The 18798-nt window shown below is 43.7% G+C and overlaps 1 protein-coding gene and 1 pseudogene across 1 annotated transcript; one reads left to right on the top strand and one right to left on the bottom strand.

Annotated features, from left to right (window-relative positions):
- Positions 1 to 378: 378 nt before the first annotated feature.
- LOC101757466 lies at positions 379 to 9100 on the bottom strand (annotated as a pseudogene).
- Positions 9101 to 14038: 4938 nt separating this feature from the next.
- Positions 14039 to 18736, top strand: LOC101771891 (probable anion transporter 1, chloroplastic). Its single transcript, XM_004967619.4, has 10 exons — positions 14039 to 14672; positions 15701 to 15808; positions 15909 to 16064; positions 16426 to 16641; positions 16761 to 16970; positions 17049 to 17186; positions 17492 to 17593; positions 17731 to 17796; positions 17948 to 18032; positions 18126 to 18736. Exons 1-10 carry the CDS (start codon positions 14295 to 14297, stop codon positions 18221 to 18223), a joined length of 1557 nt encoding a protein of 518 aa, XP_004967676.1. The 5' UTR covers positions 14039 to 14294; the 3' UTR covers positions 18224 to 18736.
- The last annotated feature ends 62 nt before the right edge of the window (positions 18737 to 18798 follow it).

Here is an 18798-nt window from a genome sequence, read left to right as displayed (position 1 = left end):
CTCAATATTTTGTGCACTTGCACCTTATTATAAAGGTATATATGCTTTACTAATCGTTCCCCTTCAATAAGAGTACAGTAATTTAATTTGCAATATCACATTTGTATAACTGAGATTAGTCAGGATCTAGGCGAACAAAAAAATGGCTAGTAATATCACATTTCCATTTTTATGATATCAACAAAACACCTGGTCCTTCGGTGTCTACGCAAAAATTGAGAGAACCCTTTGTATCTGATTACTTATAACTAAACACAAGACAGAAAGTATGGACCATTACAATACATGAACCCTTGCAGTTCAAAACCCACGACTGTAATCTGATGGTGCGCCTGATGTAACTCAACTAACAAACTTCATATCATCATATACACAGAGTTACGGACGCCTTATCGCATTTGGCAGGGAGAAAAATGGCTTGAACGTCAGAACTAGACCAATTACGGACACCATGTTTAGCATCAGGAACAGGATCTGATCACCTGCATTTTGTGTAAATGAAACAAACATATGCACTTAGTTATTACGTTTAGCTTCCTGTCATTCTAAGGTAAGGCAAATGGCAAGCAAAGGGCCTGAGTGACTTTTGCCCAAACATGTAACTTTTTGTAAACTTCTTTGGCCATCTGGGCTTTCTTCTTAATCAATATATAATAGGCAGAGCTCCTGCCTGTTTTCCGTTTCAATCAAAAAAAAAAGATTGGAGGAACCATGTATGTGTTGTTTACCTGGTAAGAACAGGCCACTTAAGTGCTTCTGAGCCCATGAAACCCAGTAAAAAGGCACAGTTAATTCGTAATATTGTTGTTATGGGGAAGCACATTTGATTCCTTGCAACAAAAGACAACAATACTTACAGACTCCCAGCAGCTGCTGGAGCTACAGCTTTGAACATTGACATCAGAGTCGCTGCCATTTGCAACACCTCTCTGTTCTTGTGTCTGCGCATGTTTCATCAGAGAAGTCAGATTCTAGCAAAATGATAGAGCAAATGTGTTTTTTTGATGAAATAGGAGGGGATGATCCTCTGCTGGATATATATTAAATAAAAGAGGAAAAAGAAAAGTAACAGTCTGAAAGGTACATTTCAAGAAACAAAGAAGAAAAAGAAGAAAATCAGAAAAATTACAATGTACGCTCTAGCCATTCCAACATTGATTGTTTCCAATCCTCTTTTACTCGAAGGATAACCTAAGTAGAAACAATCTTGAAACGCAACATGGCACCCTGAACTGATGGAATGATTCCTCTGAATATCCAGTCATCTCTTGCCATCCAAATACACCAACTCATGAGAATTATGATTTTCATAAAAAACTGAACTTGAAGCTGAGTTTTGAAGCTATTGAGGATGGTGTAAGGCTCATCTGACAAATTGGCAAACAGGCTTATATTGATCCAACATTCTTGGGCAAAAGGGCATTCGAGGAGGAGATGGAACAAGGTTTCCTCATTGTTATGCGTGCACAAGACACATGAGTAAGAGGGTAGATCCATATGTTTTCTTCGGAAATGTGTTGACACATATGGGGTTATTAGAAAGAACTGATGCGTACCACTGCAGTGTTTTGCAGAATGTTGCAAGAGATAGTAATGGTAGCCTGTTTTGTTCAAATAATACATCAGAATTTGTTTGTAACCAAATTCCCTTTTGAATTGATTCAACTTATATTTCTAAAAGAAGATAATACATTATCCGAGATTTCAGTAAACTAAACATTTACATCAGCACAGATGATATTCAAACTTTGCTACTCTAGTTACCAATGGCGATAAAAGAGACAATAGAAACATGTTCAATAAAAAACCAAAAGAGCCGACAAGAATAAGATGGTCCGTACAAAAAACAAAAGGCCAGAAAATCAAAACAAATATATAAGGAAAAAATAAAAGGATCTACATAATCCGGCAAATATATTCGTAGAAGCTGAACTTACAGCAAACATGTTCTTCAAAAGTGAGCTCCAGCCCATGTAGGTTGGCCATGAAGGGATATGTTGCAAGTAGAAGTGTGGATAAGACCTACAAATCAAACATACATTTGAATTTGGTACTAGAAATGATAAGTCTTATTAAACCAAACATCCATTTGAATTCAGTACTGGGGATTTTCCTCAATACACCTTTTTTAGAAAAACTTACACGGGGAGAACCTCTACAGTTTCCACAAAATGAATCAATCATTATTCTCCCGACATAATATTCAAATATATATCTAACAATTTTGATTTGCTTCATTTTAATCAGTTGATTTCTACTATTTATTTCCACATATTATGAACTATTTTTAAAGATTCTAAATTCTATTACAAGAGGTGTACAGGAGCAAACTCCACAAAGAAGCATTTGTCACGTACCGCCACAAGATGAAATGGCTTGATTGGACCAAAATACTTGGCAAGGAAAGGATAAATTGCAAGTTGATATACCAGAACACCAAAACCTAAACAAACAAATGAAATTATCATCAGATAAATAATTCAATAGGAATGCTAATAGGAAATGGTAAAGATGAATGTTATTTATGTGGTAATTTGACTGTGCTTCTCATATTCAGTAACCATTGGCTTAAAACTTGGAAAAATAAAACATACCTGAGACGGCCAGCACAGTTCCAACATCCTGGGATGTCAAACTCAGGCCCCGAAATTTCCTGCTGCTAACTGCCCAAAGTGAAAATATCTTAAGATAGTTTTTACACAACATATTAGCATCCCCACGTGCAGCTTATTAGAAGATATTTCAAGGGCCAGAGTGAAAATGTCCTCTTCTTAGTCTTGTATTGTTTTTTATTGCAGAAGTTTTTTATTGCAGAAGTTGAAACAGAGGATATAGATTACCTCAAGATAAGCTGTGTCATGGAAATAAAAGATACAGTAGAGGAAAACTGCTGACATCAATTGCCAGTTCTTTAGCAGATTCTTTGTAGATTCACCTCTAGATTATGTAGCCTTTCCAGCTTCTAAGTTGGAGTCACCAGATTGTGCCTCCAGTTCATCAATTGCTTCTACTTTGTCGTCATTGTGAAAGTGCAGTGTTTCCTGAGAAAACGGGATAAAGTTCTGATGAACTCTCTCAAGATCTTTAGAAAGTACTTTGTGCAAGTACCAAAAAGCACTGAATGGAGACATACGAGTCCAAATAGATTTCATTTATTTTCTTGAAAGGATGTAGCTAGTTGGATTTTCAAGGGAAAAATCAAAAGGGAGATGAGGTTGTGTACCGGAAGCCAAATGCATGCAATACAAGATCCTGCTGCTAGTACCGATATGACGAAGCAAGGGAGGAAGTATGGAAACCTGAAAATAGATGCAAATTTCAAAGGTTCATCTACGCTGAAAACCACAGAAAATTACATTATGGTACAAGTATGATAAAGAAATTACCTCCCAAATATGGACACTTCAGAGAAAAGATTTGGGTACTTTTTCGTAGGCTAATGAAGGATAGAGGATAGATAATGTTAGTCGTGTATTTATGAATATTTTCATTTTACACTTGTAGATGCCTATAGTTCTATGTATTTAGAGTGAAATTAACCTAAAAATATATTTACACCAACTTTGTTCCATCTTGACTAGTAGTGCTGAGTAGCTAAATGTAAATTACTAAGGATCCAAGTCTAATCTTTGCCTTAGAAACCAAGTCTAGTCAAGTTAAGCCTTAGCCTTGGCATGTAAACCACTATGGCTGTTTAGTAGTGCTCTAAATAGAGAGGAGAAGGGCTAAACTCCCTTATGAGTTCTAGCAGCACCAAAGAGAGTAGTCTGGTGGTTCTCTCCACAATCAAAGAAGAGAGTGTTTGACTGGCTGGCAGGTAGCCTTTGAGGACTGGCCAGGTTGGAGTGTAGGAGTTGCTGTAGCTGGAGGCTTGTAGGCTAACCGAAGGCAACTATAGGCACTTTGGAAGGAGCTGATCAAGCGGATCAGTTCCAGATAGGTTGCTCTGGCAACTAGTATATGTTTCTGCATGAAACAACTTAAGTGTGTTTGCGTGTATCTTTGGTAGTGTTTGGACCAACAAGTGGCACCAGAGTCTAGGTTGGTGAGATGCCGAGATCATGCTAGGAGATGGGTCGAGCAAGGCTGCTGCGGGCAGCGAGGGCATGACCAAGGTACCAGGGAGGGAAGGGATGGTGTCCCTCCAGTTTCCGGTCCTGAACAAGACAAACTACGGCGCTTGGGCCGTAAGGATGAAGCTGCTGATGCGTGCTCAAGGCGTGTGGGATGTGGCTGATCCCAATGATGAGCAGCGCATCAATGATGACGAGAAGGACAACATGGCCATGGCGATCATCTCCATGGGGCTTGGGGATGAGATGCTTATGCAAGTTGCTGAGAAGGAGTCCGCATTTGAGATGTGGACGGCACTGTGCTCCATGCATATGGGGGCAGAGCGCACCAAGGAGGCGAAGGTCCAGACGCTGTGTTGGGAGCTTGAGAACCTTTGCATGGGGAATGCGGAGTTGGTTGACGACTTTGCAGCAAAGGTTATGCTTCTCGTTGGCCAAGTCCGAGGACTTGGAGAGAAGATTGAGGAGAAACAAGTCTCTGACAAAAGGCTGCTGCGAGCAGTCTCTGACAAGTTCGTCCATATTGCATCGGCGATCGAGCAATTTGAAGACTTGAAGAAGATGACCTTGGAGGAGGTCATTGGCTCCCTGAAGGCGCACGAGGAATGCGTCAAGGCGCGAGATGCACGAGGAGCACGCTCTGAGGAGCAGATCCTCATGACAAGCGGCCGTGGTCGTGGACGTGGAGGCGAAGTCCGTAAGGATAGAAGCAGGGATCAATGCTACCACTGTGAAGAGTATGGGCATCATTCATATGAGTGTCCTGCCAAAGGAAAAGGCAAGAAGCAAGAGGAGAAGGTGCTTCTTGCTGAAGGTTTTAGCATGGCTGATGATGAGCAGGCTCTGGTGTAAGGATGCAGCAGAAGACATCACTGCGGTGACGTGAGAAGGTGGTGGTGCTGCGGTGCCACAAGATGAAGACGTTCCTGCTGTGACGTGAGAAGAAGGTGGTGCTGCGGTGCCACAAGGAGAAGATGTCGCTACGGTGACACAAGAGGACAGTGGTGTTGTGAGACCACAAGAAGTAGATGGTGCTGAGGTACCACAAGGAGACTGCAGTGCTGTGAGGCTGCTAGAAGTGGAGATATTGGCACAGTGGCGCTGCGAGCGACGTGCACGAGGAGGAAGAGAAGGCCGCTGCACGTGGCAAGAAGGTGCGGTGCTCCGCACAGAAGAGTGTAGTCAAGATTAGGGGGGAAATTGTTAGCAGTAATTAGTGTTGAGTAGCTAAATTTAATTACTAAGGGTCCAAGTCTAGTCTTTGCTTTAGGGATCAAATCTTTGCCTTAGGAACCAAGTCTAGTGAAGTCAAACCTTAGTCTTGGCACGTAAGCCACTATAGTGGTGTAGTAGTGCTATAAATAGAGAGGAGAAGGATTAGACTTCCTTGTGCGTTCTAGCAGCACCAAAGAGAGTGATCTGGTGGTTCTCTCCACAATCAAGAAGAGAGTGTTTGACTGGCTAGCAGGTAGCCTTTGAGGACTGCCCAGGTTGGAGTGTAGGAGTTGTTGTAGCTGTAGGCTTGTAAGCTAACCGGAGGCGACTATAGGCACTTTGGAAGGAGCTGATCAAGTGGATCAGTTCCAGATAGGTTGCTGCGGCAACTAGTATATGTTTCTGCGTGAAACAAGTGCGTTTGCATGTATCTTCGGTAGTGTTTTCATGTATCTTACAATCTTGTTGGATGAAAACGTTCAGCTTCAGCTCGAATTTTTTTTTGGGGGGTGTAACAGAACAGCTATCCTCTTTTGTATACGCATTAGGGATGATATTACGAAGAAGAGATGCATATGCATAGGGATGATATTACGAAGAAGAGATGCATATGCATTAGAGATGAGATTCTGAAGACCAGATGCATATGCATTAAGGATGAGATCTGAAGAGACGCATGATGCAGGCACACTTTGGTACTTTCAAATTTAACTTCTATTGTAATAATCCTCACCTGTGCAAGAAAGCCTCCAATAGCAGGTCCAACAACAAGAGCGATCGCTCGTGATGATATAATCTAGGACACAATATTAGACGTAAGTTAGCTAAGCATTACAAACTGAATTTGTTCAAGGAAGAAGTTGAAGACAAAATACGAAAGGGATTGCTCTTACAAGAGATTCCTAGAGCTTGGTGGTCTTTCCTGCAGACTTCTGAAGCATATGCCTAGAAAATACAGATGCAAGCAACCATGAGAATGTAAGACCTAATATCACTTGCTCATTGGACAAGCCATCTACACAGTGAGTTACCTTAATTGGTCCCAGTACGCCACAGAGCAATCCAAGTAACCCCCTAGTTACAATTGCCATCCAGTAAGTTGTGCTAAGGCCAAAGAGTGTGTTAAACACAACCCTGAAAATAAGTTTTACTTAAGCCCGAACTGCAAAGGGGGTGTTTGGATACCCCCGCTAAACTTTAGCACCTGTCACATCGAATGTTTGGATACTAATTAGGAGTATTAAACATAGGGCCTGTTTGGTTTGAGTTGCTTATTATAAGCAACTTAAAGTTGCTTATTTGGAGTTGCTTATTTTTAGTCTAGCTGTTTGGATACCCTTGCTTATGAGATGGACATTGTCATATTTGCCCCTTGTGTTGCTACCCCTCCAATTTGCCTCCCCACCCTTCTTCTTCCTGCACACGCCCGATCCCGGGGGCCGGCAGCGGCGGCGGGTCTGCTCAGGGGCGGGCGGCAGCCGGGAGCGGCGGTGGGTCTGCGCGGGGGCGGCGGTCGGGAGCGGCGGCGGGTCTGCGAGGGGGAGCGGCGGCGGCGGGCCGCGCGGAGGCGGGCGGCGGTCGGGAGTGGCGGCGGGTGGCGCGGAGGCGGGCGGCGGCCAGGAGCGGCGGCGGGTCTGCGCGGGGGAGCGGCGGCGTCAGGCGGGAGCGGCGGCGGGTGGTGCGGAGGCCGGCGGCGGCGGGTGGCGCGGAAGAAGGGAAGCTGGTGAGTGGTGACGGGGGAGGGGGGAGAGAGGTAGGGTGCATTGAATGAGGGCAGGAGGTGTAAAGTGCATCTTTTAGTCCCCATAAGCAACCCAAGAGTTGCTTATTTGCTTATAATAAGCAACCCCATAAGCAAGAGTGATTGGTTTCATAAGCAACTTATTTGCTTATTTTAAGTTGCTTATGCATAAGCATGTGAAACCAAACAGGCTCATAGTTTAATTATAAAACTAATTGCACAGATGGAGTCTAATTCGCAAGATGAATCTATTAAGCCTAATTAGTCCATGATTTGACAATGTGGTGCTACAGTAACTATTTGTTAATGATGAATTAATTAGCCTTAATAGATTCGTCTCGCGAATTAGACTCCATCTGTGCAATTAGTTTTGTAATTAGCTTATGTTTAGTCCTCCTAGTTAGCATCCGAATATCCGATGTGACCCTGCTAAAGTTTAACACCTCGTATCCAAACACCCCAAAGTATGCCCTTGCAATGGGCCTGAATGTTCCCTACACTGAGAGGATGCTGATCACAATGCACGGTTTCCTTCCGTACTTGTCAGCAAACATGCCCCATGGCACAGCACTGATGGTTCTTCCAACGAAATAAGTTGCTCCTGAAGGATAAATGAAGTATAATCAGTAATACAATAAAGTGCACTGACATAAACCATACTTAAAGAAGATAATAGCAGGTTTACCCAATTATTCGGTGAAAATGCATATTCAACTTTATGAAAATATTATACATGTATAAAAAATTAAGCCTTGAAATCTCAACTATGACACAGAAGACACCGCTCACCAACAAAACCAGCATAGAACCCAATGTCTTGCTCTTCTTTTGCGACTTTCAGTCCCTGATCTGTTGGATTGCAACACATTAATAATTTGGTAGCCATTGTATTTTAAAGTACTGAATATTGCAAGTACCATGAAGTACAGATATGGCAAGTACCATGAAGTACAGATATGGGAACAATGACTGGATCGGCAGAGCTGGAAAAGGAAAACATGGATGATTAGTCGTTGAACAGAAAAGGAAAAAAAAAAGCTGATAAGAAAACGGACATGTACTTAATTTGGACGGTATAAGAGGTCCCAAAATAAAAATAGTACCTTTTAACATGAAAAACATGGGGCTCCAAAAGGAGGAGACGCTGGGCCTGCAGCAGCTGCACCGGTGCCACGGCCTCAAAATGATCCAAGCATCCGTAGAGAACTCTCCTTCTATCCAATATTTTTTTATCTCGGTTGTCTTTAGACCCGGGACTAAAGACCTTTTAGTCGCAAGTCAAAAATAAATCACCGACGGGGGAGCTTTAGTCCCGATTGGAAAGACTAACCAGAACTAAAACCCCCATTTAGTCCCGGTTGTAACAGCTAGTGGGATGAGGGGGCTTTTTATCCCGGTTGAAAACACCAACGGAACTAAAGCCTCCCCCTTTACTCCCGGTTGGAATTACCAACCGGGACTAAACGCCTCCCCAGGGCCTTTAGTCTCCCCCTCTCTCTCCACTTTATCTCATCCTCTCCCCTCCCTTATCTTCTCTCCTCCTCTCCCCTCTCTTATCTCGTGCAGGCCCTTTCTTCCCGGCGGAGGGGGGGTGCACGAGCGGCGCGGGCGGGCAAGCAGCGGCTAACCTCTTTTTTTAGTTTTTTGAAACCTTTTTAGTCCCGATTGGTTTTACCAACCAAGACTAAAGGGGGTCTTTAGTCCCGGGTGAATGACCCGGAACTAAAGAGCGCCCCCTTTTGTCCTGAATAGTTAGTCCTGATTGGTTTTTCGGGATCTATGTCCCTTACTAATCGAAAGGTGAGTTTTCCACCAGTGAAGAACTAGAAGAGGAAAACGTAAAGCTAGGAACGGTACGGTCGAGAGAAAGGGTAGTAGCAAGAGACCGACTGACCGACGATGAGGCAAACGACCTAGATGAAGAAGAAGTTGCGGTAGGGGATGCCGTCTTGCTCTCGTTCGCCTCGTCCAGTCGGCACCCGGGGCACCCCTCGCGGTAGTGCTTCACCCTCGTCGCAACGACCTGCAAAGGCGGTGCTGCAACCACGGAACCGTCCTCGCCGCTGGCCATTTCGATCGTTGTCGTCGTCAATCCCCTACTGGCTAGCTAATGCATGCAACAGCTACGACTCGCGAGACCTGGCTCTCCTGTGTGGTTGTGTCCTATAATAAGGCTGCGAGCACACATATTAAGAATCCTAACACTACTGGAAAACTCAGCATTCATCCCGAGGTTTGGTACCGGTTAGATTTTGACCCGGTACAATATGAGCATTAGTACCAGGTCTAACGGCTAGTTCCCCAGGAGCCCCCTTGACCCTCCTTAGTACCAAGTGGAGGCTTAACCCGGTACTAAAGGTCACCCATTAGTATCGGTTGAAACCCCCAACCGATACTAATGTGCCTGAGGGCCTTTAGTACCGGGTGGAGGCTTCACCTGGTACTAATTGGCAACCTTTAGTACTAGTTGAAGCCCCCAACCGGTACTAACTTCCCTCCTATAAATTAGGCATCTCCTTCCTCCTGCTTGAGCCATTTCCTCTAGCTCAGGCCTCCTCCATTTATGGCGAAATAGGGGAGGTGCTGCCGGATTTTTGCCTATTTCTTGGGGATTTCACTCATTCAAGTGTTCTAAAGGTTAGAAACTTCATCCTCCCTTGATACATGATTAGTATACTAAGTTTTATGCTTTAGAACTAGAGTAATTTGTGATTTTTAAAATAAGGTATAATGGAGAAATTTTTCATTTATATGCATATGTTATATATGTTTGAGCTACAATTTTTTACATGCTATGTTTCGTATTAGTCAAAGAAATTGATCAATATGAGGTTAGAGGAATAATTTCATGGTTTAGTCCTTTACAAATATGAGCTAAATAAATTGTGGGGAAAATATAATTTGTTGATATTTTAGTCATTTGCAAATATGAGCAAGATAAATTGTGGTACATAGAGATAATAAGATTAAATAAAGGTATATAATTAGTCATTTTTAAAAGAAACTACAATGGAGAAATTTTTTATTTGTACGTTATATTTGTGCTAAATAAATTATCGGAAAAAATATAATTTGTTCATAGTCTAGTCATTTGCAAATATGAGCTAAATAAATTGTGGTACATAGTGATGGCTACTGCTGCCGGACGTAGTGGCGATGGTAGGGCAATCGTTGTTCCTCTCGCGGCAAGAGGAAAACCATAGTTGGCTCTCAGGATAAGCCGAAGAAAATGAGCACATGGGAAAGAGTAATGATTCGTTATTTGGAAAGATGTCATCAAGATGCTGTTGCGGCGGGTCAGGAATCTCCTTTTGGTGGTCGTTATCCTCCACCGCTAGTCCAGGGGTTTATGGTCTACTGAGTACTACCGTTGCAGGAGGCACAAATAAACCACAGAATGAGGCTCGGTCAGTTAAACCTTCGTCTTCGCCATCCAAGCATGCTTAAAGTCCTCCTAGATAGTACAACCAACGCCACCCCATGGACGACATAACTGGGAGGGCCCCTTGTGAGCTTGTTACTCCCGTGAAAAACAAACTCATCGTGGTGGCTTATGGTGTGGCTGAACAATCGATACAATGTCAAACAATTCATGGCATGAAGATTCCAGCTCGCGGTTACGCCAAAGTTGGGGTGGATCAAGTGGTAGATGGTTGGGATGACCTCAAACTGAAGATACCTGGAGGTGATGGGGAAAAGAATCTAGGAGAAGCCATCCACGGTTGGATTCTATGCCCCAAGCACTACATAAGGAATCCACAACTAAATCCCCCGACCTTGGGATCATCTCCTTAGGGCTCAAGGGCAAGATCACCTACGTCATTTACCAGGGCACCCTCTCCACTAGCTGACAGGGATCCTAGCATGAGTCCACTAGCTGATAGGGATCCTAGCATGAGTCCGCGCTCTCCACCAGCTGATAGGGATCCTAACATGAGTCCATCTCCCCCTATTATGAGCAAAGCTACATGGTGAAAGACGCCTTCAGTTCCGCCTACTGCGGCTACAAAGAAGCAGAAGAAGCCGAAGGAGAAGCAACCAGAATCCAAGAAACCTTATGATATGACTGATTTGCAACTCGACGCAGTAGTGAATGCTCAGGTTAAAGCGCACTTCATACCGACTCCCGTGAAGAAAGATACACCATGTCAAATTTTGGGCTTTCATTAGAAGCATGGAGAAAAAACCAGAGAAACCACCGCTATCTGACTACGATCGCTCAATAACAAAATCTTTTCAGAAGAAGAAGACAAGGGATACAAGTATTCCATAGCTCGGAACCCAATCCAACCAATCGATTGCCCCACTCCAGGTGCTTTCGGACTCTAATCAGAACCTGCTTCAATTCGCCAAAGATTCAAATCTCACCCCAGCTCAACTTCAAGGGGAGGATCACGTCCCAAAGCACCCTGCGGCTGCTAAATGGAAATTTGAGTAAGGGAAACCGCTTGCGTGGCCGCAGTTGGTGGACCATCTTCCAACGAAGATGTACAAATTGCATCAATGGTACATGGAGGCTTCAGCCAACGGTTTACTCATGCTCGAAGTTTGGATTGGAGATCAACATTATTTCCGTGGGGAAGTCATTATAGATGTGCCGCTGGAGGAACTCTATTTCCTTTACAATCAAGATGCACTAGACAAGTCACTCATCAGTTCCTAGGTCAAGTCTTTAATGTGCTCTTACTTCAAAATTCCCGCTCTAGTCATTGTGCGATGTCTTAACTCCTATTCTATTTTGTATCATGCATGATGGAGATTCAAACTTGCCGGAGGAAAGAATAATATGACAACGACTTCATGGACCCGGATGTTATAAACGAGGCAACTATAAGAGATAGACCAAATTGGACCTTGAAGAACATATATAAGTTCCTAGACAACCAACATTACAAGAAGTACATACTTCTACCATACAACTTCGAGTGAGCAAAATTTCCAATCTCTTTTCTTTTTTGAATTAGCAGTTAAACATAAGACTAACTGCAAATAAGGTTCTAACGGTCGATGAAGGAGAGAGAAAAAGACCGTTGATGACTCCGCGTTGACCAAGACTAGCTACGGAAGATCAGAGTTCCAGGAGCTGATAGAAGACCGAAGGAGGCCCGATCCGAAGCAAAATCGACTCTACCAAATAAGGGAAGGCGTAGAGACTTATCTTTAATAGTTTTTAAGTAGATGTAATAGTCATGTCGTAATTGACTAGGATTTTAGTTTGTTTCAGGGTATAAATATAAGCCCATGAGCCTTGTAATTGAATAATCATCAATCAATCAATACAACTTTTCGGTGCCACGCCGCCAAAATCCTAGAAGTAGGAGTACAGTAGTTTCGACGAGTTCCTTCTTGCGCGCACGGCTGCATCGGTTTCGATCTCAGGCGAGCTTGTAAGTATCGTCACCTGATCATTACAACCTCTATCATAACTTTCTAAGTTAAATCTTATATTTTGATATTCGGTTATGTGGCTAATTATCGAGTTATCTTAAATTGCAAATAGAACTTTCTAGACTTTATCCCATATTCTGCTTGTCTTCGACGTTGCTCATAGTTATCGAGTTGTTTGGTTTTATTGAGTGCATCGTATCGATTGCTTAGTTTTATCAAGCACTCACATTTATCGAACAGCTTAGATCTGATTTGGTTGTCTTTATCAGCTCATTGATCTTGCTTTATATATGCTAGGTCCGATAGATCTTTACCCTGCCCCTCGTATTGCTAGCCGTCAGATCCCTAACATCAGAACACTATTATTGAGAGCCAATACATCGGATGGGTATCATCCACATCTCACATAAGCACGATGATGTCATTGAGTCGATAGATGCGCATACGAGGCCTTGTTGTCGGAAGCTTGTCTGTTAAGTTAATGGGCCGAAGTTAATATCCTCTCATTCGTGTTATCTTGTCTAAGTTCAATACACTTATCATAACATTGATTAGATCCGTTAGCTTAATCAGCTTGTAAGCGGTAGGCAAGAGGTCCTTATTACTGTGTTCTAATCTTTTAGGTTAACAGGTTGACGTCGATGCCCTCTCATTCGTGTTAAAAACAAGTTCAATTACACTTATCAAGATAGTGACTACATCCGTTAGTCTATCTGGTGCGCGCATAGTTAGTAAGGGCTCTTTTTTCTGTTATTTTACAATGCTTCTATTTTAGCCTATCAGCTCATATAGCCGATGGCACATGCCATTAATATTTTATTTATTTACATCGCATGATTACATTGAACATCTACCTGTCGTAGTGTTTATTCTAAGAACGTCTACCTATGAGTTCGAAAGGCTTCGCCACCGATTGGCTCAGAAATTTAACGTTTACCTTGTCAATTTTGTCAAATTGATTGGCACGCCTTGCACCTTCGCAAGCTAATTTGGAGCATGCATCGGAGTTAAACAGATCTTCCAGATCCTCCGTGTTGTTCAACGCAGAAGCCTAAAGTTCAGCTTTTGTTGACATGAAACTTTCTTTCTTTTCTCCTCATAATTAGTTTGCCAAATAATCAACGTAACTGTGAAATGTGGCATACGGTTTAATGTTTATGAAACCTCGTGACACCCTATCGAGACTGGCATAAGCAATAATGACGTGACACAGCTGAAAAGCGAGGGGATGGTGTTTATATGTAGATAAAATTTGGTACACATTTTTTTCAAAAACTTGAAAGCTATTCCACATTATTACTAGGTAAAAATTATTTCATATGACAATCCTTCGATCCCGTTTTACACGGAACATATAATATAATATAAAACAATAAAATAAAACTATCCATTAAAAATCTGTTTCATTCATCATCTACTGAATACTGAAAGTACTCTGGAAACGGTACGCCGTTGGAAACAGGCAGATAGAACTCCCGTCAAATTTTTGCCACGCGCCACGTCTGCGTCCACCGTCCAGGCGCTGAGCTGGTTGGACGCCCGCGCACGCGTCAGGCGCCAGGTGGGCAGATATAACGAGGGCCCGGCGCGCGACAGCCATTCGTATCCCGAGGCGGCCGCGGCGGCCACACCGCTCCTCCGCGGCATCCGGCATCCCGCGCAACGCACCGGGAACCCGTCCCCCTCGGCCCTCGCCACGGTCCAGGGAACGGCCGCTCGCCACCGCCACTCCAGTCTCCAGAAGCTTGCTCGAGGGGTGGGAGGAAAAAATATCTCCCCTCCCGCACGCCGCGGGGAGCTTCGCGTGCGCCGCTTGCTCACCGCCCGCTCCGCTCGCGCCGCGCCGGAGACGCTCTCCCATCTCTCCTTCTGCAGCCATGCTCCTCCACCTGCTGCCGCTCTCCTGCGCCCGCCCCCGCCCAGCGGCGGCGACGGCCCGCTCCAGCCGCCGGCCTGTCTCCCCCTCCTGCGCCGGTGGCGACCCGCGGGGTCGGGCCCGGAGGCGGGCGGTGCGGAGGACGGGCGTGCAGCCGGAGACGCCACAGCGGGGCGGCGGCGACGACGGCCACGACCCTCACGGCGCGGTGAGCGGCGGGGCGGCGCTGCTGGAGACGGTGCAGAGGCTGCTGCTCGCCAAGGAGGAGGCGGACGCGGAAGGAGGAGAGGAGGAGGAGGATGAGCAGGGGCAGTTCCCCAAGCGCTGGGCCATCGTCTTCCTCTGCTTCTCCGCATTCCTCATCTGCAACATGGACCGGGTACGTGCCTCGGCTAACCCCCTACTCCTTCAATCTTAAACCTTGGCATCGCCTGCTTGGCTGCTACATGAGTCCATGACCGCAATACCACGAAGGCACGAACGATCAAACCGGTCAGTCGGTCAGATAGCTTTTTATTATTCCATTATATTCTATTCCGCTGCAGGTAGATTTCTCTATCATATAGCGAGGGATGGGTAGTACTTTTAGCTCACATATTCAGAGCTGAGAGGTGGCTCTATGCTCGTCAGGAATGGAAACCAAATGCCTCTGCAGTATTACTATCAGTGCTGGAAATAGTTAGTTGTCGTAAATCTGACCCTCAACATGCTTTAAGTTTTGTGCATTTCTCTCTTGAGGAGAACCTGAAGGTTCCAACTGACCTAGTAGTTTGGTGACACTGTGATGGTGGCATTTGGATGGGCACTTTGGTTGGGATAGGCAGATGACACAGGGTATGGTGAGGTGGATCGTGATTTTTCTATACATTCCTTCGTTTGGCAACAGTTAGAAATGCAGGTGGGAAATAATTTGAACATATGAAAGTACCCTCAGACTAAACAGTAAAAAAGAAGAAGAAAATGCTACCCAATCTGCTGCACAAAATAAAAAACGAGAACATGGTCATGCAAATTGATTCTGGTTATATTGAGTACGTCATCAGTGTCATTTCATATATCCAATCGCCAATCATGTTCCAAAGTCCAAACATTTCCGATCCGTGCGACCAACCGAATAGCCCATTGTAAAGTGTGCATTTCTTGCTAAACTTTCATGGTGTGACAAGTCCAACCTGACCTTTTTGTGCCTTTGCACCATATTTTTGGTGTAATGTGATCATGTAAATACGTCCAATCTTATTCATGAATCCTGTAGCAGTAAAATGCATGTACTTGCTACCAATTACATCAACAGGAAATCAATGGTAAAATTCAGAGACTATTATGATCAAGGCAACAGTTATCGATGGATGCATGCATAGTGGTGTCGCTTTGTTTGTGAGAGGTTTATATTACCATCATTTGCAGGTGAACATGAGCATTGCTATTCTGCCTATGTCCGCAGAGTTTGGTTGGAACCCTCAAACTGTCGGTCTCATCCAGTCGTCTTTCTTCTGGGGCTACCTCCTAACTCAGGTCAGTAAGTATACTTAATTCTTGCTTCATCCAGGAACTCTGTGTTTCGGATAAAAGGCAGTAACTTTTACTATACAATTTAATTCCATAATCATTGCAGATAGCTGGAGGAATATGGGCAGATACTGTTGGAGGAAAGACTGTCCTTGGTTTCGGTGTGGTTTGGTGGTCCATAGCCACGGTTCTTACTCCCATCGCGGCAAAGCTTGGCTTGCCATTTCTTCTTGTTGTGCGGGCTTTCATGGGAATTGGTGAGGTAAGCCTTAATTACTCAAGGGACCTACATATATTCCTTTCGGATCCAATTTCAGAAACTTAAGAGTATCGAATAACAGCATATTCAAATGTAGAGAGACTTGCCCCTACGATTGTTCCTTTTGCCTGAAGGAAATAGCATTGCTTCATGTTTGTTACACTTAAGTTAGTGTTTCTAGAACATTTGAAAAATTAGGTTCACAAGCAGCTATGCACTCATGTGCTCACACCACTGGGAACCCATCCCGGCCTTGCCAGCTATGACAAGTTTTTTCTGGTTGCTTAGTTCTGCATCTTCTGTTATTGATATCCTTTCTACGCCTTTCTCTGATATAAAAAAAACATGTTCATTCTTGCTCCAGGGGGTTGCGATGCCTGCAATGAATAACATTCTTTCCAAATGGGTTCCTGTATCAGAGAGGAGCAGATCATTGTCTCTTGTGTATAGTGGAATGTACCTTGGGTCAGTGACAGGACTTGCATTTTCTCCCTTACTGATACATAAATTTGGTTGGCCATCAGTCTTCTATTCATTCGGGTCTCTAGGGGCTGTCTGGTTCACAACATGGGCAACCAAGGTATTTTTGTCTTCAAGTGTTGCATTGTATGTATACATACAGAATTCTTCCAGTGTAACAAATATTGTCCTCTGATTTCATTTTATTATCCCTGAATTTATTGCACATTTATTTTTAAGGCATATAGTTCCCCACTTGAAGATCCTGGAATCAGTGCGGCAGAAAAGAAACTCATTACTAGTCAAAGCACAGCAGGCGAGCCTGTCAAAACAATTCCGTGGAAACTAATATTATCAAAACCACCTGTTTGGGCGCTTATAGTTTCTCACTTCTGCCATAACTGGGGGACTTTTATTTTGCTCACATGGATGCCGACATACTACAACCAGGTAATACTAGACACTAAATCTTCCACCTGGGATCCTGAACTTTTACCATTTGTACATTAAAAGGTTGCTTTGAAATAGGTTCTGAAATTCAACCTCATGGAATCCGGCCTTGTCTGTGTTCTTCCCTGGTTCACGATGGCAGTTTCTGCAAATGTTGGTGGTTGGATCGCAGATACACTTGTCAGTAGAGGGGTATCTGTGACAAGGGTTCGGAAGGTAAAGAGTCCCCTTCGCTTCAACTAAGTAAATAAGATACTAGGATCCATTCAATTCAAACCATGCGTTGAGAAAAACTAGTAATCGCTATATGTTTAGCAAAAAGTATAACTAAATTGTATGAAGGTCTCCTGCGTGTTCGAGAAAAAGGCTGTATCAAGGCACTATAAATCAGTAGATTACAACTATCTCTCAAAAAAACAGTAGATTGCACGGAACTGCAAAGTTAGCCCTTTTATCATATACATCCAGTGGTCCATTGAATTTTATTTTCCATTGTTTCATGTTATTTTCACCTCTTTCAGATCATGCAATCGATTGGATTCTTGGGGCCAGCATTTTTTCTAACTCAACTAAGCCATGTCAACTCGCCTGCCATGGCGGTGTTATGCATGGCTTGTAGCCAGGTAATTCTCCATTTTGCTTCTTTTGTGTGGCCAATCTTTTTTGGGTAATAGAACAGCACTTCTCATATACAATGCGAGATTTATTGTTACATGCTAATCACAACATTTTAATTTCATTATATTTTTTCCATTGTCAGGGAACTGATGCATTCTCGCAGTCTGGTCTATACTCAAACCACCAAGACATCGGCCCACGATACGCAGTATTCTCTTTCTCCATGTTCTATAGCACAACCTTTCATTCCACATGGAACTCATAGCCTCATGTTTCTGTTATATGTGAAATTCTGGAACCTATATTATAAGCAAATCCATAAAGTACTAAATGGTGGTTGCCTTCTCCCTGTCTTTCAGGGTGTACTACTTGGTCTTTCCAACACAGCTGGGGTTTTAGCTGGTGTATTTGGCACAGCAGCAACAGGATACATCTTGCAGCATGGTTCGGTTTAATCTCACTCTCTTGCATTGCATACTAGCAACCTATTTCAAAACCAGCTTGCTTGATGAACGCAGTCCTCCTGAATAAATGCAGGTTCTTGGGATAATGTCTTCGAGGTATCGGTAGTGCTCTATCTGGTTGGGACTTTGGTATGGAATGTGTTCTCAACCGGTGAAAAAATTCTTGATTGAAGAGTGTACATAGCATGCTCACAGTTCTAAGTGACATATTCGCCCCGGATCAACAACTTGCCCCCTGGATACAGTTCAAGACAACTGATGCAGCCCCGTGCAACTCAGCTCTTCAGAAAGAGGCGCCACTGGACTCATACTCTCATAGCTCCAAGACATGGGATTCCCAACACTCCGCCCAATCCTGGATACAGCGCTGGTATCAAGACACTTGTGAAAATTTGCAACTGAAGCATGGATGAGTTGAGTAATGCACACGCCTGCATGATGTGCGACTGTATATTTTGTTGAGGATAGGCATCCTTGTACAGCATAGCAGAAGAATTCAGCATCCATCATACACCGTAGTAATTTTGACATGTTACTCATTTTCTCTTGCATAGTTTCTTTCTGTAACGGCTCGATGTAGATTACAACAAGAAAATTTGCAATGGGATTACTACTAACGCACTCAACATTTGATGAATATTGTCTATTAACCTTTTTTGTACTATGGCAAACTTTGAGCGATGCTTTGTATCCTTGTGTGACACGAATTCCTCACAGATTTAAGTGCAATTACCTCTGGAACGTTT

Source organism: Setaria italica, chromosome V (assembly GCF_000263155.2).
Source record: "Setaria italica strain Yugu1 chromosome V, Setaria_italica_v2.0, whole genome shotgun sequence".
In the NCBI taxonomy this organism is placed as follows: domain Eukaryota; kingdom Viridiplantae; phylum Streptophyta; class Magnoliopsida; order Poales; family Poaceae; genus Setaria; species Setaria italica.
The sequence above is the reverse complement of the archived record's forward strand: the minus strand, read 5'-3'. Positions and strand labels throughout refer to the sequence as shown.